Source organism: Pseudoliparis swirei, chromosome 18 (genome assembly GCF_029220125.1).
Source record: "Pseudoliparis swirei isolate HS2019 ecotype Mariana Trench chromosome 18, NWPU_hadal_v1, whole genome shotgun sequence".
Classification (NCBI taxonomy): Eukaryota; Metazoa; Chordata; class Actinopteri; order Perciformes; family Liparidae; genus Pseudoliparis; species Pseudoliparis swirei.
Window position 1 is genome coordinate 26,275,266 of NC_079405.1, and position 25,590 is coordinate 26,300,855.

General features: G+C 47.1%; 1 protein-coding gene across 3 annotated transcripts in view; it reads left to right on the plus strand.

The window, feature by feature from the left end:
* LOC130208085 (cadherin-4-like) overlaps positions 1-25,590 on the plus strand; it is a 209,408-nt gene that overhangs the window by 167,230 nt on the left and 16,588 nt on the right. For all 3 annotated transcript variants that reach the window (XM_056437005.1, XM_056437002.1, XM_056437003.1), the window contains 4 exons: positions 6,043-6,215; positions 16,392-16,529; positions 20,198-20,383; positions 21,136-21,389. In XM_056437005.1, the coding sequence (XP_056292980.1) occupies positions 6,043-6,215; positions 16,392-16,529; positions 20,198-20,383; positions 21,136-21,389 (751 nt within the window). The remainder of the gene's footprint in view (positions 1-6,042; positions 6,216-16,391; positions 16,530-20,197; positions 20,384-21,135; positions 21,390-25,590) is intronic.

The following is a 25,590-nucleotide window of genomic DNA, read 5'->3' on the forward strand; positions in this document are numbered from 1 at the left end:
CCGATGTAACGGAAGCCATGCAGTATTTATGGTGGATACGATGGATATATATGTATATATGTATATATACAGAATCATTTCAAATGTTTCTTATGTGTGTGGAGCAGCAACAAAAACCTTTATTATGAATAGCTGTCCAATAAAAAGCCTCGGGCCCCTATTTTATTTCCCTAAATGCCGAGCAGATGGAGATGGAGATGGAGGGGGGGGGGGGGGGGTTATATGTGTAAAGCCACAGTGGGATCACGCTCAGCATCTCCAGATCCCCAATATCAAAGGTTCTCCGTCGCATTACAACACGTCTTCACACGTGCGGCGCCGTGTGAAAAGACCCGAAAGCGAGCAGTGGGAGGACGGGGGGCCCGCCCCTTATCGCCGCCGCCAGATGTTTTTTTACGAGCGGCGAGAGATCCGCCGGCCAGCGGCGGCTTCATTCGTCACTCTCCTCCTCCCGGCGGCTCGGCGCCGCGTGAACCCGCGTGACTGATGGGATTTAATCTGCGCAGGTAATCAAACGCAACAAAGCGGCGAGACGAGGGGAACGCACCTAACGAGGAAACAGGTTATCCTCCAGGAACCGGCTCAAACCGGTCCGACGCGGGGCCGAGTGTCACGGAAACAAAGCATCTGATATTCACAATCCATACAGCGCGTTTTAAGGTACTCAAAGACAATTGACGTGTTACATACGTGTGACATACGTGTGACATATGTGTTGCATACGTGTTGCATGCGTGTTACATACGTGTGACATACGTGTTGCATACGTGTTGCATACATGTGACATACGTGTTGCATACGTGTTGCATACGTGTTGCATACGTGTTGCATACATGCTACATACGTGTTACATACGTGTGACATACGTGTTACATACGTGTTACATACGTGTGACATACGTGTTGCATACGTGTTGCATACGTGTTGCATACGTGTTGCATACGTGTTACATACGTGTTGCATACGTGTTGCATACGTGTTACATACGTGTTGCATACGTGTGACATACGTGTTGCATACGTGTTGCATACGTGTTGCATACGTGTGACATACGTGTGACATACGTGTGACATACGTGTGACATACGTGTTGCATACGTGTTGCATACGTGTTGCATACGTGTTGCATACGTGTTGCATACGTGTTGCATACGTGTTGCATACGTGTTGCATACGTGTTACATACGTGTTGCATACGTGTTGCATACGTGTTACATACGTGTTGCATACGTGTTGCATACGTGTTGCATACGTGTTGCATACGTGTTGCATACGTGTTACATACGTGTTGCATACGTGTTACATACGTGTTGCATACGTGTTAGATACGTGTGACATACGTGTTACATGCGTGCTACATATGTGTTGCATATGTGTGACATACGTGTTGCATACGTGTGAAATACGTGTTGCATACGTGTTACAAACATGTTACATATGTGTAACATGCATGTTACATACGTGTTACATACGTGTTACATGCGTGTTACATATACAGCTGCGGAGAGCAACTCAGGGTTAAGTGTCTCGCTCAAGGACACATCGTTGAGGGCGGGGATTGAACCGCCGACCCTTTGATTGAAAGACTGACCTGCTGACCGCCGACCCACAGTCAGCCGATGAGCTCCACAGCGCACACACACAGACACACACACACACACACACACAGACACACACACACATAGACACACACACACACACACACATAAATAAACCCACTCGTCTCTGGAAGGTCACCAACGTGATTATTGGCTTCTGTTAAGTGGCCCCAGATAAAGACTCCTCCTCCTCCTCCTCTTCCTCCAACCAAGTTGTTTCCTTTCATGGCGTGTCCTCCTCAAAAAGGCCTCTTTCTCTCTTTCCCCCCTCTCTCTCTCTCTTACTCCCTTTCTCTCTCTCCCTCCACCTCTCTGTCTCTCTCTCCATCTCCCCCCTCTCTCTCCCTTTCCCTCTGTCTCTCCTCCTCTCTCTCTCACTCCCTTTCTCTCTCTCTCTCCATCTCCCCCCCCCTCTCTCTCGCTCTCCCTCACTTTCCTTCTCTGTCTCTCTCTCCCCCCCTCTCCATTCCTCCCTCTTCCCCTCTCTAATACTATAAGTAATACCATAAGTAATACTATAAGTAATACTATGAGTAATATCATAAGTAATACTATAAGTAATACTATAAGTAATATTATAAGTAATACCATAAGTAATACCATAAGTAATACTATAAGTAATACTATAAGTAATACCATGAGTAATATCATAAGTAATACTATAAGTAATACCATAAGTAATACCATGAGTAATATCATAAGTAATACTATAAGTAATACTATAAGTAATACCATGAGTAATACCATGAGTAATACCATAAGTAATACAATAAGTAAATGCCATTGAAGTAATAATCTGTTTTTATTCAACATAAAGTCGGTCCGGATGTTTTTTAGTTTCCGGTGGAAAAGCCTAGAATAGAAACTTAACCCTTGAATCCAGGAGAAGCTTGATGGTTTTGTCTCGACGAAAAAAAACCTTGACCCTGTTTCCTCGGAGTGGAGAGCGTCCTCAAAGAAACATCTCTCTGGACCGATGACATCGCCTCACCCCCGGCCTCCAATCAGCTGCCTCTGTCCACGCACAAAACCAACAGTCATTTTCAACCTGCGATCCCACGTGACTCCTCCCACGTCGTTGGCTCTAAATTGCGGTTCTGGTGTGATGGACTCCTTCTGTAGTTTGGGCTGTTTGCCCTTCCCGCGGGGTCAGAGGTCAGCCTGAGCAGGTAGCGATGCTCCTCAGGCTGTCACGGGGTAGTAGTGAACCGGCTAAAAGGTGTATTTTGTTCTGGCTTTTTGCCTTTTTATGTATTATTTTCTAATGGTTTGCGTGTTTTTCCTCGCGTCTTCGTGTCCTCAGAGGGTGGTGGGCTCAACTCGAGGCCCCTCGTGGGTCCCCTCCATCACCTCCCCTCAAGATTCACCGGGCTTTAACCTTTTCTCTCATCCCCTCCCTTCTCTCTCTCGACCTCTTCCTCACCTCACTGTACGGCGGACACTTTTTTTTTTTCAAGCTCTATCTCCCCCACCGAGGAGGAGTTATTAAAGAGTTATTAAAGAGTTATTAAACGTATACACCGCCCCTCCCCCGGCCCGGCCGGCCCCCTCGCTTCCCCTCCTGCATTTGGCTTTTAGTGGTCTTTACGAAACCCTGCACCTCTATTCTCGTCCTCACTTTTCTGTTTCTGCTTTTCCAATTTCCTCCTTTGCTTTCTATCTTTGCATCTGTGTGTGTGTGTGTGTGTGTGTGTGTATGTGTGTGTGTGTCTATCTCTATCCATCTTCCTCCTCTTTTTTTCCTCTAATTGGGAGGCAGATGTTGACTCTGGCTGACTAATGTTTTTCCGCTGCTCGATAGACCTCACCGCTGATCCCAGAGTTTACGTGAGCAAAATGGCCGACAACATGCAGGCGCCCGCCGCTAAGTCAAATGTTCGGCTCCGGCGAGTTTTTTTGGGGCGGAAAAGCAATTAGGTTTTTTTTGGGGGGGGGGGGGGGGAATTAGTGTTGAAATGAGAGAGGAATTAAACAGGCTCAGAGATTAACCCTATTCAGGCACGGCCCCCCCCACCCCCTCTCTGGATGTAAAAGCGCACCGTCATCATGTCAAACATCACGTCTTTCTCCCTCCCCCGCGAGAAACGGAGAGGCTGATTATATAAATATATGTTGACGCCGTCCTCGGTGGAATAGCCGTAATTGTTTTCTCCATCTACTTCTTTCTTTTGGACTCTTCTTTGAGGGGGGGGGGGGGTATAGTGACACATCCTGCTTTGAAACTTAACGACGTCTGATGTGCAATTCGAGGCGAAAATGATCCCGTCCAAACTGGCTGTCGCGGAAACGACGGTTGCCATGGATGTTTGGATGTGGGAATGGAGACACCTGTGACTGAACCAGAGGAGATCCGCCAACCGGCCCTGCAGCTCTGAGACGTCACTGTACCTTTAAGAGGCAACGCGACGTACTTCTGCTGCACGCTAATTATTATTTTCGGACTTATTTTGATTGTTTTTAATGTGTTGATGGGTGGTTTAGTGTTTGCTCAACATGGCGCCCGCCGCCCGCCCTCATCACCCAGAGTGCTCATGCATTATATTATTATATACCACTTATATATTATAAAACACGGGCATGGAGGCGTTGTAATTACCACTCTGTTTCCCCCGTTGGATTTTTACACTTCAGCATCTCCTGTGTCCTTGTCTCCTTCTTTTTAATTTTGTTTCCCTCCCTACTTCCATTGTCTTCTTCTCATTGTGTTCGCGCTCCAGCCGTCTCTTCTCTCTGCCGTCCTCCTCCTGTGAGCTGACAGTAGATCTTTTTTCCGGCTGCAGCAGCAGCAGCCTGTAAATAGCCGCCTGATGGAAAGTGACATTTCCACAGAAGCCTTTGAGCGAGGCGAGGTGATCTCTCCTCTTCCCGGCACAAAGTGCTCCTAATTGGCCGGTCGCATTTGTGAGCCCAGCTGACAAACTCGTGCAAATCAATAATTCTGCTCGGGGGAAGAGGCAGCGACACGGGGCCCCTCGCCTTGATAGAAGACAGACACACACACATGCACACACACACGCACACACACGTACACACACACGTACACACACACACAAACAGACACACATGCACAGGCATACAGATGCACACATGTACCTGTAAGTAAATGCAGACAAACATACACTGTTTACCCACGCACACACACACACACGCACACACACACACATGCACACACACACATGCACACACACACATGCACACACAGGCATACAGATGCACACATATGCCTGTAAGTAAATGCAGACAAACATACACAGTTTACACAAGCGCACATGCACACACACACACACACACACGTACACACACACACAAACAGACACACATGCACACGCACACACACGCACACACATGCACACACACACGTACACACACACACAAACAGACACACATGCACACGCACACATACGCACACACATGCACACGCACACACAAACAGACACACATGCACACACACACACATGCACACACACACAAACACACATGCACACACACACGCACACACGCACACATGCACACGCACACACAAACAGACACACACGCACACACACACACATGCACACACACACAAACAGACACACACGCGCACACACGTACACACACACACAAACAGACACACATGCACACGCACACACACGCACACACATGCACACACAGGCATACAGATGCACACATGTACCTGTAAGTAAACGCAGACAAACATACACTCTTTACCCACGCACACACACACAAACACACACATGCATACACACACACAAACATGCGCATGCACAGGCATACAGATGCACACATATGCCTGTAAGTAAATGAAGACAAACAAGCACTCTTTACCCACACACACACACACCACACACACACACACACACACACACACACTCCGCCTGGCCGCTGCTGTGCCGCCTGGCCTCCATGGCCGTGTTTATCCGTGATTCTAAGACAAATGGGGAGAGAGCATCGGAGCAGCGAGGGCCGCCGCGCTGCAGAGATAATGGACGGTGGAAATTTCCGAAGACCCGGCTGCTCGTTACCAAATGGACTCTGCAGAGGAGGAGACTTTGCCGCGCCGGCTTCCTATGTACAGATGACAGAACGCCACGGCCTACAACCGGGGCTTATCGAACAGCTCTGGAACAGCTCTCACTTTAAGGGACGCCAAGGGACAGAGAATGTCACGGCAATTAGCAAAGTCTGATGGACTTGACTTTCCTCTGAGCCCTCTTTCCTTCTCTTTCATATTCTTTGTACACTAGCAGTGCGAGACCTTCATTGTGCCATTCAAATATGCAAAAAAGGACCTTGAAAAGCACATTTTTGTATTTGTAATCAACGCCGCCGCGTGTTCCTCTCCTGTCTTGCTCGTGACCCAACTTGACCCGCTCTTTCGTCATCTCCCTTTCAGTGCATCACATCCACCCCCCCGCCCCGAGCTCACCAACGCTCTCTCTCCGCAGGCTCGTCCGTGATGCAGGTGACGGCCAGCGACTCGGACGACTCCACCACCGCCAACGGCATGGTGCGCTACCGCATCCTGTCCCAGACGCCCCACAGCCCCATCCCCAACATGTTCACCATCAACAGCGAGACCGGAGACATCGTGACGGTGGCGGCCGGCCTGGACAGAGAGGTCGGTGTGACGGAGTTACAACGCATTCAATACGACAGAATGTAGGAATAGTTCGCAGTTAGTAGTCGGCATGGACCACGATCCAGACCTCCACAATCCATGAGTCAGACGGAGGTAGAGAGGAGGCCGGACCACCAGGCAGGAGGCATCGGACCCAGCCAGGTCCAAAGACTCTGGGGAGGAAGCAGAGTTAATAATGTGTGATGGAGAGATGAAAATTCATCCATAAGTATAGAAGAAGAGGAGAGAGGTGCTCAGTGTATCCTAAAACATCCCCCATGAGCCTATAGCAGCATCTCTAGGGGCGGGACCAGGTGAACCTGATTCAGCCCTATAACTATAAGACTATTAAAGAGGAACGTCTTCAGTCTACTCTTACATGAAGTGACTGTGTCTGCCTCACGGGAAGCGGGAGCCGGTTTGTGGTTCCACCTCCCGGCGAGATGCTAAAGTCCGTGACTTTATGTTGTGATATTAATCTCTTGGCCTTGGATGAGACATTCAGGCGTTAATGTAGAGCGTCAGACAGAGCGGAGCACATTTTATTTATTTCACCTTTGAAGAGAGAGAGGCGAGCTGCTCCCCCGGCTCCAGTCTTCACACTCAGCGAAGGCACAAACGTGTATCCCGGCTCACGCTTCACATTTGTATCAATCTCCCGTCTGACACTTGGTAAAAAAAAAGGGAATAAGCATGTTTTACAAAAAAAAGGGAGAAGAATTTCTTTACCCACCCAGCCTGCCTCCAGAATGCACACCGTCACTCTATTTGGGATGTACTTGATTTACGTTGGTAGCAGAGCTCCCCGATGTGCCACTGGACAAAAGAACCGTCATATTTCACTCAGCACTTTTGCAGGGACAAAATCCCACATCATTTGCTCACACACACACACACACACACACACACACACACACACACACACAAAACAGCAGAGTTGTGCTTCACAGATGCTCGTGTCTCCATGAAAACATCCAGTCAATGAAAAGTGGCTCGGCCACAACATAGCTAATGCTTGGTTTTATTGTCTTTATTTGATTAGAAAATTACGAATCCAACCCCCCAAAAAAAGTAATTTCCCTAAATATTTCTCAATTAATGAACTGAAAAATCCGATACATCACGGTCTTCTTTTTTAACATCCGTTTGCCACCAGCTTGGACGCACAATGCTATTAAACATAAACCTGTAAAACCAAGTGCTTCCTGCCTCACCAATCCCAATTTCACCCCTGGATGTTAATAAACCTGAAAAAACAAAACAAAAAAACAAATCCAAGATCAGGACCACATTTAGCAGCTTCAGCCCTTTCAAAAAATGTTGAATAAAACAAAGCAAGCATCAAATTAATTCCTTCGTTCCAGTCATTTGCCTGTTTTCTTATTGTGTCGAAATATAAACGGCAGGCTAATATCTGCTGTTTTGCCAGTGCCTAAAGCATGGCGGAAATAATGGCAAAGGGGGCGGAGCTTTCTCTCCATTGCCGTTGTTTGCCACCGCCACGCACATCTTCTCCATCTTAATGCTCTAATGAGGAAGGTCACACTGGGTCGACTTGTGTTCATCCCAATCAGGTGAGAGTTGGCGGTGTCGTGTTTCACCGCAGATTGTTTTCCATACACACAACCTTCTCTTATCGCTGTGCAAGGTGCGCGATTTAAAAAATACGGGGAAACGTTCACATTCATATGCCGCCATCATGAGGATAATCTCCTCCTCGTAACTTAGTCGGCTGATTTTATGACCTACATTAAAGCCGCGTTGAGTGCGTCTCATAATGTTTATATTCTGAGAAGTCCCGCCGGTGCCTCTCACCAGTAAAGCCAGCCAGGCGACACTTTTGAAATTAAAATTTGGATTTTAGCAACAGTAAGGTGGACCGTATTTGGAGGTTAATCACGGTTACAATACAGGTTTTGATAGCAGAAGAGTACGATGCTGTACATCAACGCTCGTTCTTTATTCGCTGGCGTGGCATAACTGCATCGTTACAGTTGTGAGACGCTATAAATGAGTGGAGCGAGTGCGAGCCAGCTCCGTGTCCCCGATTCCAGGTCGTGAGCGAGAGGAAGCTCATTAATCTGGACGCTTCAAGCCCGGCTCAGTTCCACCTGCCTCTGATCCTCCCACTAAACCTGGGACACGCCTGGGAGTTCACCCACCTGCTTTCAAGGTCATCGGCGCAGACACACAAACGTGCTCCGAGACGCCGGCGCATGCCGCGTCCACTGCAGGCGACACAATGATATGATGAGTTAGATCTGTGGTGTCAAGCTGGACCCACGGGACCAGACCGGTGGACACACACACTGCTACACACACTGCTACACACACTGCTACACATGCTGCTACACACACTGCAACACAAACTGCTACACACACTGCTACACACGCTGCTACACACACTGCAACACAAACTGCTACACACACTGCTACACTTGCTGCTACACACACTGCAACACAAACTGCTACACACACTGCAACACAAACTGCTACACACACTGCAACACATGCTGCTACACACACTGCTACACACACTGCTACACACACTGCTACACACACTGCTACACACACTGCTACACACGGTGCTACATATGCTGTTACACACACTGCTACACATGCTGCTACACACACTGCTACACACACTGCTTCACACACTGCTACACACACTGCTACACATGCTGCTACACACACTGCAACACAAACTGCTACACACACTGCTACACACACTGCTACACACACTGCTACACACACTGCTACACACACTGCTACACACACTGCTACACATGCTGCTACACACACTGCTACACACACTGCTACACACACTGCTACACACACTGCTACACACACTGCTACACACACTGCTACACACACTGCTACACACACTGCTACACACACTGCTACACACACTGCTACACACACTGCTACACACACTGCTACACACACTGCTACACACACTGCTACACACACTGCTACACACGCTGCTACACACACTGCTACAAACTCCGCTAGTCACGCTGCTACACACACTGCTACACACACTGCTACACACTGCTACACACACTGCTACACACTGCTACACACGCTGCTACACACACTGCTACACACTGCTACACACACTGCTACACACTGCTACACACACTGCTACACACACTGCTACACACACTGCTACACACACTGCTACACACACTGCTACACACACTGCTACACACACTGCTACACACACTGCTACACACTGCTACACACACTGCTACACACACTGCTACACACACTGCTACACACTGCTACACATGCTGCTACACATGCTGCTACACACACTGCTACACACACTGCTACACATGCTGCTACACACACTGCTACACATGCTGCTACACACACTGCTACACACACTGCTACACACACTGCTACACACTGCTACACACACTGCTACACACACTGCTACACACGCTGCTACACACACTGCTACACACACTGCTACATATGCTGCTACACACTGCTACACACACTGCTACATGGGCTGCTACACACGCTGCTACATGGGCTGCTACACACGCTGCTACACACACTGCTACACACACTGCTACACACACTGCTACACACACTGCTACACACGCTGCTACATACGCTGCTACACACACTGCTACACACACTGCTACATGGGCTGCTACACAAAGACACGCATGTGCCTCCTGGCCGTATGGACACTGAATGCCAAGACGCACCGTTGCTGCGCTTGCTTGATATTCCACGCCGTCTCTCCCGTCTCTCCCGTCCACCATCGTCGTCGTTGTCTCATTACAATATCCAGGTGCTAATTAAGAGGTGAGGCAGGTTCTCTCGTGTTGAGGAGACCGGGGGGTACACGGAGGTTAGCCTGGTGTCACTTACCTCTGACACCGCTGAATGCCAATTACTCCCCCCCCCCTCCCCCTCCCTCAACCCCTCCTTCCATCCCCCCATTCCCCTCTTCTCTCCTGACCTCACATGCTTCCTCTGTGTTCCTGCCCAGAAGCTACCAAGTCGGGCAAAGGGGGACACATGAGGGTCTGAGTCCACATATCCTACAGTAGAACATGGCTGAAATATAACTGTCCAGTTATGAATAAAGTTCATATATTCTGAAATATCACACAGAAATTGAGAGTAAAAAATAAATTGCTTGATTGTGTGTTTGCAGTCGGAGATGCTCTGAATGTATCTGTAACTGTGAGGATATATTTAGTTTATTTCTAGCAACCCCAACACACTCGGAACAATTTAGTGATGTATTTGTTTTATTATTTACTTTTAATTTATCACAGTTAGCGTGTTTAACCCCAATGTTTTGACCACGTAGATGCCGGTGAAGGCTGGTTTGACCGTCAGCATCGCACTGGACGTATTAATATCCGTTACTGCACAACGATAACGCTAATTGTCAATGACAAAGTTTGCGTGCAGCTTTGGTTCAGCCGCGGAAAACCCCAAAATGCAGTCGTCCATCAGTCGATGAGAATACATTTTGAATGAAGTACGAGTCCGGTGCAGCGGGTAGCGGAGCGGGAGAGGTCAGGATGCCACAGCTGGCGGGGATGTTCTCCCTTTGTGCCCTCGCTCCATGGCGGCGCTTCCACTGGCAGGCGGAGCTGTTGTCTTCGCCCCAGGCTGTCTCAATCTCCCATGAGCCCTGGATTGGAACGGTCTGGCGTGATGTGGCGTGATGTGGCGTGGCGTGGCGTGGCGTGGCGGGTGCCCGGCGCCAGGCTGTCCACCGGGCCGACTGCCCGCTCTGGGTCGGACCGTCTCGCTGATGGTTAGGACGTCGTCTGGACTGCCTCGAGGACATGAGTGCCCACAGTCTGGCTCTGTTAGGATCCGCACGGCCCGACCGGAAACAAACGGACGGCGGGCGTCTCGGAGGGTTTTACGTTAACGCGTCGCCTCGCGCCAGAGCGAGACAGCAGAGCCATCGGAGGATTGTCAACGGGTTGGTGAATGGGGAATATGGATGCTTTGTAGGTGGATGTGGACTTCTTGTTGCCCACATTCAATCAAGAAAGCATTCACTCGATAACCGCCGTATTATGTGCAGCTGGCAGGTATTGAATTGAACCTTGTTTTTTCTTCAGAAAAGCTGAATTGCTGCACTTATGGCCTTCTAGTTTTCAAACCATGTCTCCCCGCCCTCTCTTGTAGATAATGCTTTTCCCTTTCGGTCCGGGTCAGGTATTCAACAGCTCTCGGGATGGATATTCGCTACCAAAGCAAAGTCTTGCGTGATATTTGCAAGTCGGTTCTTCCGTGTGATCTTTTTCAGTGGATAAGCCTTCTTGACCCCGGCCTGTTCTTTAAATCCGTCTGCAAATGTTGGACCCGATGAAGACCCTTTGTGAGGAAATACAAAATGACCTGTGACCTCAAATATGTTCCTTTGTATCAACACAACATAATGCAGTCTACTTGTAACAACAAAACCAAGTTTATTCAAATCCATGTCAATGTTTTCCTTTTCATGTGATACATGTCAGTGTTTTCCCTTCAGAAGTTTTTAGTACTGAACATACAGTTCAACACATATTCCCAGAGAGGAATGGATAGCTGGAGTGTTCCTCTATATCTAGCCTCGACGATATCTTAACTACGCTGGATGTAATGTCATTAAGTATTAATATGTTTCCCGGAAGGTGAATGCTAATAGCTTTGGTGATCCCCTGACATCCCCCTCTCGCAGTTCAGACGTGTTACTTATGCTATCAAATAGCTCTCGATTTAAAAGTGGCACAACATTTGCTGTCGACATAAATGGTCTCCAGACAATGTTCCTAATTACATGAGTGATAACCGGAGATAGCGCTCTCCTTTCTCGCACCGCCGCGATGTTGACGTGTGTTTGTCTTAGCAACTATTGAATGGATTGTGAATTATTATAACTGTGTTGATGCACTGGCATGTCTCAAACAATGCCATTTAAATGTCAAATTATTTTTGTTTACGACCAAATACCTCCCGAATGACTGCCAACTAGCCTTTGGTGTTTAGTGCTAATAGCATGCTAACATGGGAAACTAAGATGGCGACGGCGTTAGCAGACGAGCTCGCGTGAGGAAGGAGGCGGAAGAGGAAACCCTCATGATTATTTCAGTAGTTTAAACTGATTTCTGCTCCGTATTTCCGCGGAGAAATAAATATTTGAAAGGGTTCAACCTTCAGCGTGTTAGCTTAGCCACGATTAGCATGTTCGAAGCGCCACGAGGCCGCTCCAGTCTCTCAGAGCCACCAGCGTGGATTCTCTTTTCTTTTCTTTGTATCCCAGATGATTGGCAGCTGAGTGATGCTCCCCGTGTCTTCTCAACTAAACGCCATTTCCCTTTTCTTTCAGCTCGTGCCATCAAAATGTGCCAAAAGCGTGTTTATCGTGCCGATATTCGCATACCTGTGCGTCTGTCACACGGTCACGGTCAGAAGGACGATGAACTGAATGTCTTGCTTTGATCCGGCAGCTTTATTCACACATGACTCACGGCCTTTATTTATCCAGCGTGTGAATCTGAGCTGCCTGCGTAGATGCGGAGGCGTATCTAATGAAGTGGGTTCTGAGTTCATATCTCGGATTTACAGTGCCGACGTATCCGAGTGACTCAGGTGAAAAGCTTTTATCGGGACCAGCTTTGAGCTGTTTGTGTCCTCAACTCAAGAGGGGAGATGATGAAGAGAGGGAGGGAGGGGGTGATGAAGATGGCGACTTTTCTGCATATTTACCTTCGCATTGAAAATGCGGAAGGTTATGTTTTGATCTCCGTGTATTTATTTACTTATTTATTTATTTATTTGTTCGCATAACAAAAAAAGTTTTGAACCGAATCGCATGAAATTTGGTGGGATGATTGGTTATTATCCGGGGATCATTTGATTAGATTTTGGCATCGATCGGGTCAAAGGTCAAGGTAAAGGTCATGGAAAAGTCAAAATCTTCTTGAATCGCATGAAATTTGGTGGGCTGATTAGTTATTATCCGGGGACCATTTGATTAGATTTTGGGATCAATCGGATCAAAGGTCAAGGTCAAGGAAAGGTCAACATCTTCTTTTTACCATAGCGCGGTAAATTTGTATCCAATTGGCATGCAACTAATGCCAAAATGTTCATAATTCAATGCCCAATCTTGTCATATGCGAAGGTATGCGCTCTACCGAGTGCCCGTTCTAGTTTCTTGTGTTTTTCAACGTATGTCGACTTGTGCGTGCAACTGCAGCGAATTCACGCGATCCGATTGAGTCAATCTAATCCAGGCGAATCTCTAGTGAACTGAAACTGTACACACTGACACTGCGGGTCACGCCGAAGTACAGAAGGAGCGCAGTCAGGAGAAATGAAGCGAGCCGGTCTCCAGCGTTTTTCGCCACCGGCACCGACCGGGTCCATTTGAGACGGATTGTAAGTGACAAGCTAATGACTGCGGCCACTCGGAGCCCGGCGGGCTGGAAACTCCATCCTCGAGCGACACAAGTGAAAGTAAGTCCCGTCCTCTCTGAGTGGTCCTTTACAAGTGGAAACGCACACTCAGCTCAGGTATAACTAATTCACCGTCGTACGTTGCGTTTTCGGGCGGGAAAGAAAAAAAACACTCCTCTCCGTTTGTCTTGTACGACACCGCCTCGCATGTCCGGACCATTATTTCTCCACCTTCGTTCTTCTCGCCGTACGGAACGGGTCCATTTGTTCCCCGACCGCGGGCAGCTACCCACCGGTCCTCGCCGCCGCTCGGCTCGACGTGTCGGGGAGCAATCATTGATAGCCCGAAGCCGTTTTCTTATTTCTTTTCTCCGGTCTTCCTGGCTGGGAAACAACCTCATTGGGTCTCAGCGGTGGGGGGAAGAAAAAAAAATGGGTGGATTGAGTTTTTGTAGTCGGTGTACGGGTGTCGCTGAGGCCTCTCGCGGCTTTCGGCGAATTAAGTCCGTATAGGCTCACGGCCTGTGTGTGTGTGTGGGGGGGGGGGGGGGGTCTGGGATGTTGCTGTTGGTCGTGATACAAGCGGCTTCGTTTCCTGCCAAGCGCTGGACTCTGATCTAACGGAGAGATTTTCTGTTTCGCCACTTCTGTCGGACTCATTAGAGCCCTTCATTGGCTTGTTCGGGCAGATGCTTTTGGACAGCAGAGTGTGCTTGGCTCAGCGTGTGTGTGTGTGTGTGTGTGTGGGTGTGTGTGCACGTCCTTTTTCCCGGCCTCAGAGCGTCCCACCTGTTCCCACTCGCTGAAGCCTCAGCGGATATCTACGACTACTAGAAGGCCCTTAACCTCCCGGCGTGTGACGTAGCCCTGCAGCCACATCTCACACTGTGTGAGAGCTCCACCTGCTGGCTCAGCTCCGGTCGCTTCTCCTCACCTGTCCGTCAAAAGCCCGTTTGGCCTCCTGCGGCCCACCTGGCGTTTTGTCTTCTGATCGCCGCGCGTGACGGGGATCTAAAGGAGCGTGTGCCGAGGGTCGCGTTCACCGGAGGCTCTGCTTGCTGAGGAAAGAGACGGCATTGATATTTCATTAGGAGTCTAATAAAGGGCAGCCGGTGTTGAGCGTACATTCATAGGGATGGTTTGGTGCTGATTAACAAACCCGCGCTGCTCATAATGACTCGGGAGAGATGCTGAACGGCTGTTTTTGACTGGCCTCGCCGGTTTTGACTGATCTCACAATCGACTGCATCCGTCACGACCCCCGGGAAAAACAAACTGCGAGAGACGAGATATGGAGATACACAGAGACTGGCAGAGAGATAGAGAGACAGGAAGAGAGAACACTGAGCAACCACGATAGCGAGAGATCAGAAGAATAACAGCGTGTGAGTTAACAAAGAGAACAGAATAAACTAGAGGAGGAGAGGGGAGGGGGGGAGGAAAGAAAAGCAATAGCTCCTCCATCTATTTCTGCAAGATGTCTGTCTTTGGTTTGTTGCGCTCCCCCCGGGCGGTCCATTACATCGGTGCCGCCGGCTATCAAGTCGTTAGCGAGCGCGACCCGCCGGGTGAACAACAGACGAACGCCGGCCCGTCCTGGACGTCTCCCTCCTCGCTCCGACACAACGGAGGCCGCAGCCACGTGGATTAACGGGAAGAAAAGCGTCGACAAAGCAGATTATACCGGAAACACACACACACACACAGGGTCTTCGTTCCAGTGGGTCTGGGGACGGAGTGAACGTTCAGCTCCGTGGCCACGGCGGCGGTGACGTGGACGCTCCGTGACGCTCCGCCTCTTTTGTTGAGTGGCCGTGTCGAAACTAACGCGGAACGCGTGATGGTGTTCGTCACGCCACTTTAATATTGCAGTGTGTGTGTGTGTGTGTGTGTACTGCAGTACACTCTGGAGCGGTGACTACCCCCCCCCCCCCCCCTCTCACTGTGTAACTGGACTAAATACGGGCCTGCTCACCTTCTGGTATAATCCGCGGCACCGCGGCGCTTCTTAAAGTGACAGCGCCTCCATTAAAATGAGTGATGATCCTGGTTCTGTTCCCACAGCGGAAAGCCAGGACTTTTTAGGCATTAATGGATGAAGCCTTTTACCAACACAGTGATCCCTCCCGTCCCTTTGTGTATGCTCGTGCGTGTGTGTGTGTGTGTGTGTGTGTGTGTGTGTGTGTGTGTGTGTGTGTGTGTGTGTGTGTGTGTGTGTGTGTGTGTGTGTGTGTGTGTGTGTGTGTGTGTGTGTGTGTGTGTGTGTGTGTGTGATGTCTATCTGTTAATGAGGAAAATGAGGTTTCTAACCGACTGCAGTATTTCTACTGGATTATGGGAGTGGGGGGGGGGGGGGTGATGTGTGTGCACGGCTTCATTCATGCATTCATTCATTCATTTGACGAATGTCACTGTCACACAGCAGACATATGTATTATCATTCAGCATTTGATGTAGTATTGTGTATTGTGTATGCATATATGAGTATTGTGTATTGTGTATGCATATATGTTATATATATACATATATATTTTATTTTATATTTTACTTTGTATACTCCTATATCTTTCATCCCTGTTTTATTTTTATTTTATTTTTTTATATATATTTTTTTAATTTATTCTTGTGTGTTTAGTTTATTGGTGCTGCTACTGTGACGACAAATTTCCCCTTGGGGATTAATAAAGTATATATCTATCTTTCTATCTCTCTATCAAACGTGTTTTCTGCTTGTTTTTTTCACAGAAAGTGTCCCAGTACACCATCATCGTCCAGGCGACCGACATGGAGGGCAACTTGAACTTCGGATTGTCCAACACGGCCACGGCTCTCATCAGCATCACCGACATCAACGACAACCCCCCAGAACTGACCGTCAGAACCGTGAGTCACCGGACTTCTGCTTTTCCTCGTCAGAATCGGCGCTAAACCATTTATTCAACCGCTCGTTGTTGAGTTTTCGTCATCTTAAATATATTATTTCAAGATATTTGGGCAGGTTATGTATTTATTTTTTTTATGTCAAGGGGTCAGAATAAAATATAAGATTCAGCCACCCTCTCCGCCTCAATCTTCCGCGCTACAATGTCAACAACGAATGATATTTGGGAACATTCCACATCAAAGGCTGCACATTTTGTATGTTTTTAAACTCCCGACGTCCATCGCACACGATGAGGACACGTTGATCTACGTCGTGGTGTCTCTCGGTGCGGACGGCTCCGCATACGAGGAACTATAGAAGAAGGCATATGGAGGGAAAGCTTTATAGCTGGAACAGAGAATAGGATCAATAAGGAATGTAATGTCTTTATGGGGTCTGACTCCATCACCCCGGGACTTAAAGCTGCATCGGTCATTTGAACAATGGCTCATTTAATCTTTATGCTACCCCATCGTCCCATAAAGCCGATATGCTACACACACAGTAGCATATGCGGGGGTATTATTCTTGGCCGGAACGGCTCTAATAGGAATACGAAAACAACAGAGGAAGATGAAGAAAGGCTGCGCAGGGAACAACATATGGGGAGGAAGAGAAAAGAAAAATAATCCACCGTGAATGAAAAGTGAGAAGTCGAGAACAGTTCTGGTGACGCTCGCACTCGCTCCTTCCCTCTCTGCCCCCCCCCCCCCCCCCCCCCCCGGATCCCTGCTATCTCCACGCTGGTCTTGACAGGAAGCCACCCTGCATGGCCCACTTTTTTATTTTTTATTATTTATTTTTTTCATCCTCATCTCTCCTGCTTGTGCGTAGACCTGCAGGACCGTGGCGGCGTGGGGTTCCTCGCGTTGGAATTCCTTACGATTTTCCAGAGAGAAAAACAGACGCCCGTCCGCAGCCGAGGGCTGAGAGGCTCAAAAAAAAGGGAGAGAGAGAGAGAAAGCGAGTGGCCCCCCACCAGACGCCATTTCCCCTGTTTTTTTTTCTTTGTCAATCTCCACTTTCTTTTTGTTGTTTTTTGTTTACCCACACAAACAACTCGACTTCGGAGCGGCTCAGTAATTATTTGTGCGTGACAGACGCGCGGGGAAGAATCCACCGCTCTCTACGGGGAGGCGTGAGGAAAAACATAAGCGCGCTAATTATGTGAAATTGTTTGCGGGGGTGAAACCCGAGCTGATATATATATATATATAAGCGTCAAATTTGAAAAAGGAAAAAACACACACAAAAACAACAACAAAAAACCACTCAAATCCTTTATTAATGTAACCACATGAGCCCCGGATGCTCGATGTCAGGCCTCCGTTTCTCATCCTGTGATTGACAAAAGAAATATTGGTTTACTTCTTATTATTGGTTTCTAATCAAGTGCATCACACCTCGGCCAGAGGGAACCCGGGGTTTTATTCTTCCGGCCGGCGAGCACGAGAAGACTCGTGAACTCTCAGACACGCCGGCTTCACACGTCTGAGTAGAGAGCTTTTATTTTATTTGGGGGGGGGGGGGGGCTAGGTGAGTCACCTGTAGAGACGGCGCTTCTGAATAGCTGAAAGAGTTTGGATTGCCGGAGATTATTCACCACTTCCCCCCCCCCCCATGCTTCCAACTCCTTGACTTTGATTTGTGTAAAAAAAAAAAAGAGAGAGAGAGAGAGAGGGAGAGAGAGAGAGAGAGAGGGAGAGAGAGAGAGAGAGAGAGAGAGAGAGAGAGAGAGAGAGGGAGAGAGAGAGAGAGAGAGAGAGAGAGAGAGAGAGAGAGAGAGAGAGAGAGAGAGAGAGAGAGAGAGAGAGACTGCTCGGGAAATGAAAGCGTCTTGATGTGTGTAACATGAGCGATGAGCCGGTTGCCGAGGACCGATGGCGCGAGGGGAGGAGGAGGAGGAGTCTCTTTTTTGGGGATATTATTTATTGGTACACAATGCTGTCGTTCGCCTTTTTTGGTGTTGAGGAAAGGAAACGAAGAGATGTTGTTGTTGTCCCTTTTTTTGTTAGCTGTGTTTTGGTCAGATGCCGATAGAGTTGTGTGTGTGTGTGTGTGTGTGTGTGTGTGTGTCCTTATGTGGGTGTGGGTGTTTCCGTGTGTGTGTCTGCGTGTGTATGTGTGTGTGTGTGTGTGTGTGGATGGTTGTCTGTCCTTGTGTGTGTGTCTGTGTGTGTGTCCATGTGTGTGTGAATGTGTATGTGGGTGTGTGTGCATGTGTGTGTGTAAGTGTGTATGTGTGTGTTCATGTGTATCTCTGTCTGTGTGTGTCCGTGTGTGTCCGTGTGTATGTGTGTGTGTGTGTGTGGATGGTTGTGTGTGTGTCAGTGTGTGTGTGTCCATGTGTGTGTGAATGTGTTTGTGTGTGTCCATGTGTGTGTAAGTGTGTGTGTGTGTTCATGTGTGTCTCTGTCTGTGTGTGTGTGTGTGTGTGTGTGTGTGTTATACAGAAGGACATCTCTTCTTCTGCATTTCAGAGGAAGTTGTTTCTGATAATATAATAAAGATCATTAGCCAAACATTATTCTCACGGCTTTAATTGCAGTATTTATCTAACTGCTGATTAGAACCCAGATTTGGGGGAAAGCATCGAAACTAAACGGGTAAACACTGAATGAACAACAATTAGTTCAAAGCATCAACATAGCGGAGAGATGAGTCTTTATTATTCCTCTCTTTCTCCTTTCTGCCCATTTGTTGTTCTCTCTCTCCAGTCTGATGAGCTTTATGTTTGTTTTCAGAACAACAACAAAATAAAGACGAACGACGAGGAAACGTTACGAATCTTAATAAATCAACGAATTACCTCCGACTGGAGCGACGTCAGCATAATGTTAACCCTCCCTCCCTCCCTCCCTCCTCCATCCATCCCTCCCTCCCTCCTCCCCTCTATCCATCCCTCCCTCCCTCCTCCCCTCTATCCATCCCTCCTCCTCCCCTCTATCCCTCCTCCTCCTCCTCCATCCATCCTCCTCCCTCCTCCCCTATCCATCCTCCTCCTCCTCCCTCCATCCATCCATCCTCCCTCCTCCTCTATCCATCCCTCCTCCTCCTCCCTCTCCATCCTCCTCCTCCCCTCCATCCATCCTCCCTCCTCCTCTTCCTTCCCTCCTCCCTCCTCCCTCCATCCATCCATCCTCCCTCCTCCTCTCTCTCCATCCCTCCTCCTCCTCCCTCCCATCCTCCTCCCTCCATCTCTCCATCGATCCTTCCATCTCTCTCTCCCTCCCTTCCTCCCTCCCTCCATCCCTCCCTCCCTCCTCCCCTCCATCCATCCCTCCTCCATCCTTCCCTCCTTCTCTTCTTCCTTTCCTCCTCCCCTCCATCCCTCCCTCCTTCCCCCTTCTCCATCCTTCCCTCTTCTCCTTCATCCCTCCCTCCTTCCTTTCCTCCCTCTCCTTCCCCTCCATCTCTCCCTCCTTCCTTCCCTCCCTCCTTCCCTCCCTCCTCCCCTCCATCTCTCCATCCATCATTCCCTCCATCCCTCCCTCCCCTCCCTCCCCCCTCCCTCCTTTCCTCCTCCCCTCCATCCCCTTTTCCCTCCATCTCTCCTCCTCCCCCCTCCCTCATTTCCTCCTCCCCTCCATCCCCTTTCCCCTCCATCTCTCCCTCCCCCCCCCCGTAGTTCTCGGGGGAGGTTCCAGAGAACAAGGTGAACGTGGTGGTGACCAACCTGACGGTTCTGGACCGGGATCAGCCTCACAGCCCCAACTGGAACGCCGTGTACCGCATCGTCAGCGGCGACCCGGCCGGACACTTCGCCATCCGCACCAACCCCGTCACCAACGAGGGGATGCTGACGGTCGTCAAGGTAACCGCCCCCGAGCCGGCGGGCCGCCATTTTCATTGCGTCTCCGTTTCGTCCTCCGCGCACACACACACACACACACACACACACACACACACACACACACCTGCTCTGGAGGGCCAGGTGTGTGTGTGTGAGCGTTGTTTTCACTGAGCGATGATGTCATTTCTCAAATTGGAAAACAATTAGAACTAATCATGCAATCAGACGCACTCATTTACATCTCTCTCTCTCTCTCTTCTTCTTCTTCTTCTTCTTCTCCTTATTCTTCTTCTTCTCCTTCTCCTTATTCTTCTTCTCCTTATTCTCCTTCTTCTCCTTCTTCTTCTTATTCTCCTTCTTCTCCTTCTTCTTTTCTCCTTCTCCTTCTTCTTCTCCTTCTTCTTCTTCTTATTCTTCTCCTTCTTCTTCTTCTTCTTCTTCTTCTCCTCCCACTCACATCCCTCGGTCTCTTAACGTTAACGTTGTCCCCACTGCCCCCACGTTTTCTCTCCATCACCAACTCTCTCTCTCTCTATATTTTTATATTTAATTTAATTTGTCATTAGTATTGTATATTGTGTATGCATATATGTTATATATATACATATATATTTTATTTTATATTTTACTTTGTATACTCCTATATCTTTCATCCCTGTTTTTTATATTTTATTTTTTATTCTTGTGTGTTTAGTTTATTGATGCTGCTACTGTGACGACAAATTTCCCCTTGGGGATTAATAAAGTACATATCTATCTATCTCTCTCCCCAGCCGGTGGATTTCGAGATGAACCGCGCCTTCATGCTCACCGTGGTGGTCTCCAACCAGGCCCACCTGGCCAGCGGCATCCAGTCGTCGCTCCAGTCCACGGCGGGCGTCACCATCTCGGTGCAGGACGTCAACGAGCCGCCCGTCTTCCCCGTCAACCCCAAGATGATCCGCTTCGAGGAGGGCGTTCCCGCCGGCACCACGCTGACCGTGTTCGCCGCCCAGGACCCCGACCACTTCATCCACCAGATAGTCAGGTACCTTAAAAGTGCACCGCAGTGATGTCATGAGACGGGTTATGATGTTAATACCATACGGCAATCTACACATACCGACGTGTGTGTGTGTGTGTGTGTGTGGGTGTGTGTAATGTCTTTTCCGTCTAGTGGGGGTGGGGACTAATTGTTGTGTATATTTTAGTTGTCACTCTCACTAAAAGAAGAATTAAAAACATAAAAAGGAACACCGCTGTGGCGTAAGGTAGTTACAATGGGCGTATTGTGATGTGCTTTACACACACACACACACACACACACACACACACCGTTGCATCGCCTCGTCACATGACCTCGTCACATGACCTAGACAGGTTTGACAATATCAACGTACACAAACATTACCCAGCATTCATCGTTTCATATCTGAATATGACAAAAGTACCAAACGTGGTTATTAATTAACACAGAATACACGAATATACAGGACTGTCTCAGAAAATTAGAATATTGTGATGAAGTTCTTTATTTTCTGTAATGCAATTAAAAAAACAAAAATGTCATGCATTCTGGATTCATTACAAATCAACTGAAATATTGCAAGCCTTTTATTCTTTTAATATTGCTGATTATGGTTTACAGCTTAAGAAACTCAAATATCCTATCTCTAAATATTAGAATATCATGAAAAAGTATTACTAGTAGGTTATTAAAAACAAAATCATTCTCTAATTAACTAAACACAAAACAAAGGCAAGTTTTCTGAGCCAAAACACACACTCAGCTGTTATAAATCTTTTTTTACTTGGTCTGAGGAAATATTAAAATTTTATGAGATAGGATTTTAGAGTTTTCTTAGCTGTAATATAATCATCAGCAATATTTAAAAAATAAAGGCTTGCAATATTTCAGTTGATTTGTAATGAATCAGAATGCATGACATTTTTTTTTTTTTTTGCATTAATAAAAAAAAAAGAACTATCTAATTCATATATAAATACTTTGTGTATTTTGACAGGACCTCCTCAACCCGAAGCATCAGAATGATCTCTAAAGATGCGTTAATTGATTTATTTTCTTTGCATAAATTGCACAATTATAACACATAACGCATTCAAGGTTAACTAATTAGAGTAAGTGTCATAAATAAGAAGGCAAAATAGAAACAAAACTACCTCCAATTAAAAAGACATACATTTATGGAAAATACAAGAACATATATTATTGCATTAACAGAGTTGTCATAGGAAACCACCTCCTTCAATAGGTGGATTTTTTTCGCATTAATATTGAATTAAATGTCATAAATTCCCAATCGATTCGTTACAGTGAAGCATAAAATATATATTTTTTTTATTTTTTATTCGTTTAGACATATTACCATAAAACAAATACAAAAATGTACGACATAAACATACAAATATATATACACAATATTTCTATTTGATTCATGTGTACTTTTTTAAAAGTTTGAGTTCCTGGCGGTGACGCTACCAGCTGCATCCTGATTGGTTCAAACCAATCACTTCACTGTGAGCGCCACAGCTTCCAATATGTGTGGACTAGAAGTATTTATTTTTAGTTTCATCGCTTGAGAGAAAGTTTCTCCCTCTCCGGTGACATTCTCCACCGACCCTCCGCCCGGTTACCTCCACCCGTTGCCAGGCGACTGGCGTAGAGAGGTCACCCCACAATGAGCTGGACACTGCCCTCTCTGTAGATCCACATCTTCTCTTCCTCCTCATTGAACCTATCCCTCATCCGGCCTTCCTAAGTGGGGGTGACGCACCGCGGGCGCCGTGCCAATCCGGGCATCGACCCCCCGTGTCAGGGAAACTCCCACATGCCCCGCCGAGGGCAGCCAGCTCCAAAGTGGGAGATGGATTTTTCTTAATGTCAATAAGACAGCCTCTTCCACCGAGGAACCCCGATGAAATGTTACCGAATTGACAGCGAGGGAAGGAGTGGGAGATGTACTTGTGTGTATATATATATGTATATTATATATACATATATATAATATATATATTATATGTATATATATATATAATATATATATAATATATATATTATATATTATATATATTATAAATATATATATATATATATATAATATATATAGTTAGATATATCTATAATATATATTCTATATATATATTTATAAATCTATATATATATATATTATATATATATAATATATATATATAAATCTATATATATATTATATATATATAATATATATAAATCTGCAGAGCCGTTAGAGCTCCCGCAGAGGATGAGTGAAAGGCTGTGATGGCTCGTGTCTCTGAATGTTTTGCTTTCTCACCCTCTCTGGTGGAAAAGAGAGATGATGTGACAGGCTTTTGGCTAGCGGATTTTAAAGTGGCAGCATGAGATAATGTGTGTGTGTGTGTGTGTGTACATGTATTTCGTTGTTTATTAGAATATGATCCCAGCGTAGTGAGCACATGCTGCTTGGTCCGATAGTTTAAAGCCTGGGTTTAGGATCAAAGGGGCACTCCGAGAATTCTTCCGTGAAGACTTAAGAGAGACAAATTAGCCAAAAGAAAGGTTGAGATTGAATCAGCACGGGTCGAGACATCCTGACATTTACACAGCGTCTACACGGCAGCAGAGCTCCAGTCTCCGAGCGATGTCGCTCACGCCCAGTGTATCGAGCGCACCGCACGCCGTCCGCGTTCTTGGCAGCGCGCGCAGCCTCCTCAAACATTTAGCCTGGAGGACGGCGATCGGCTTCAATTAGAGGGGATTCTACAAATCCCACGACGCAGCTCAACGGCGTCTTTTCCTGGGGATGGGAGGCTCGTCATCACCTGTTAAGGTTGGTGAGTTTAAGAGCTCAGAGCAGGAAGAGCTAATCTATGATAGAGGGATTGACTCGACGTGGCTCTCAACATGGCGACGGCACAAAAACAACAGTGTCCGATATTTATATATGTTTGTATTATTCTACATTTATTTATATATTATATATATATTTATTTATATTTATTTGTATCTCTCTCTCTATATATATATAGAGAGAGAGATGTACATATATTTATTCATATATATTTATTTATATACATAGAGAGAGATGTATATATTTAAAAGAAATATATATATATATGTATTTATTTCCATAAAGAGAGAGATGTATATATAAAAAAATATATATGTAAATTTCTCTCTCTATATATAAAGAGAGAGAGATGTACATATATATATTCATATCTATTTTTTGTCTTTAATTTATTTATATATAGAGAGAGCGAGATGTGTATGTATATACAACATATATGTTTATGTATATATATATACATATTTATACATAGCTATTTATTTATTCATATATATAGAGAGAGTTGTGTATATATATATATGTGTATATATACAGTATATACATATATATATATATATATATATATAATTCTTCATTTTATCGGAAAGGAGAAATCTTTTTTTGATTGTCAATTCTCTTAAATTTAAGAAATGTCTTTAAGCAGCTGATGTACCTGTGACTGTAGGGTTCGTTTTTGAGCCGTGAATGTGGGCCGGGGGTCTCCAGGGGCCCCCACACAGAACCCGGAGGGTTAAGGGGTTAAGACAACGTGCTCTGCCATCCGCACACCAAGCCGGCGGGAGGTGACACATGTCGTCGGCGCCGGGCGAGGGACACGCGCTCGTCTAACAGCACCCCGACTGACACCTTCACTCGGAATTGGATTCAGTCTCATCTATTCATTCAAGTCTCTGAGGAAGGAAATGTGTGTGTGTGTGGGGGGGGGGCTGGTGCCTGTCATGGCGTCTCTTTGTCTGACTCCGTGTGCAGCGGCCTAGAAGAGTCGGTAGCTGAAGGAGGAATTAGTTCTCAGCTCCAACGTCACGTTTTCTACATTCAGACTCACGTCTCCTCTCTCTCTCCTCGGGTCTTTCACCTCCTCCTCCTCCGCCTCCTCCTCTTGTCGTCGTGCTGACCGCCTCTCCTTCTTGTCCGCGGTTAAACGTCCCTCATTAGACCTCGGAGCGAAGCTCTTCCTCCGCTCGGCTACGGCGTTTTCGAAGGCCTCGTCTTCGTCGTTAACGAGGTACGAGGGCTTTTTTAATTGCAGCTGTCGCTTTCCCGCCCTCCGCCGACGTATCGAACGGCGTGGGAACAAAGACGGCGGTGAAGTTGTTTACGGCGGTGAAGTTGTTTACGACCGCCGCTCGGCCGTTCGGCTCTTCCGCCGGTCTCCGGCGC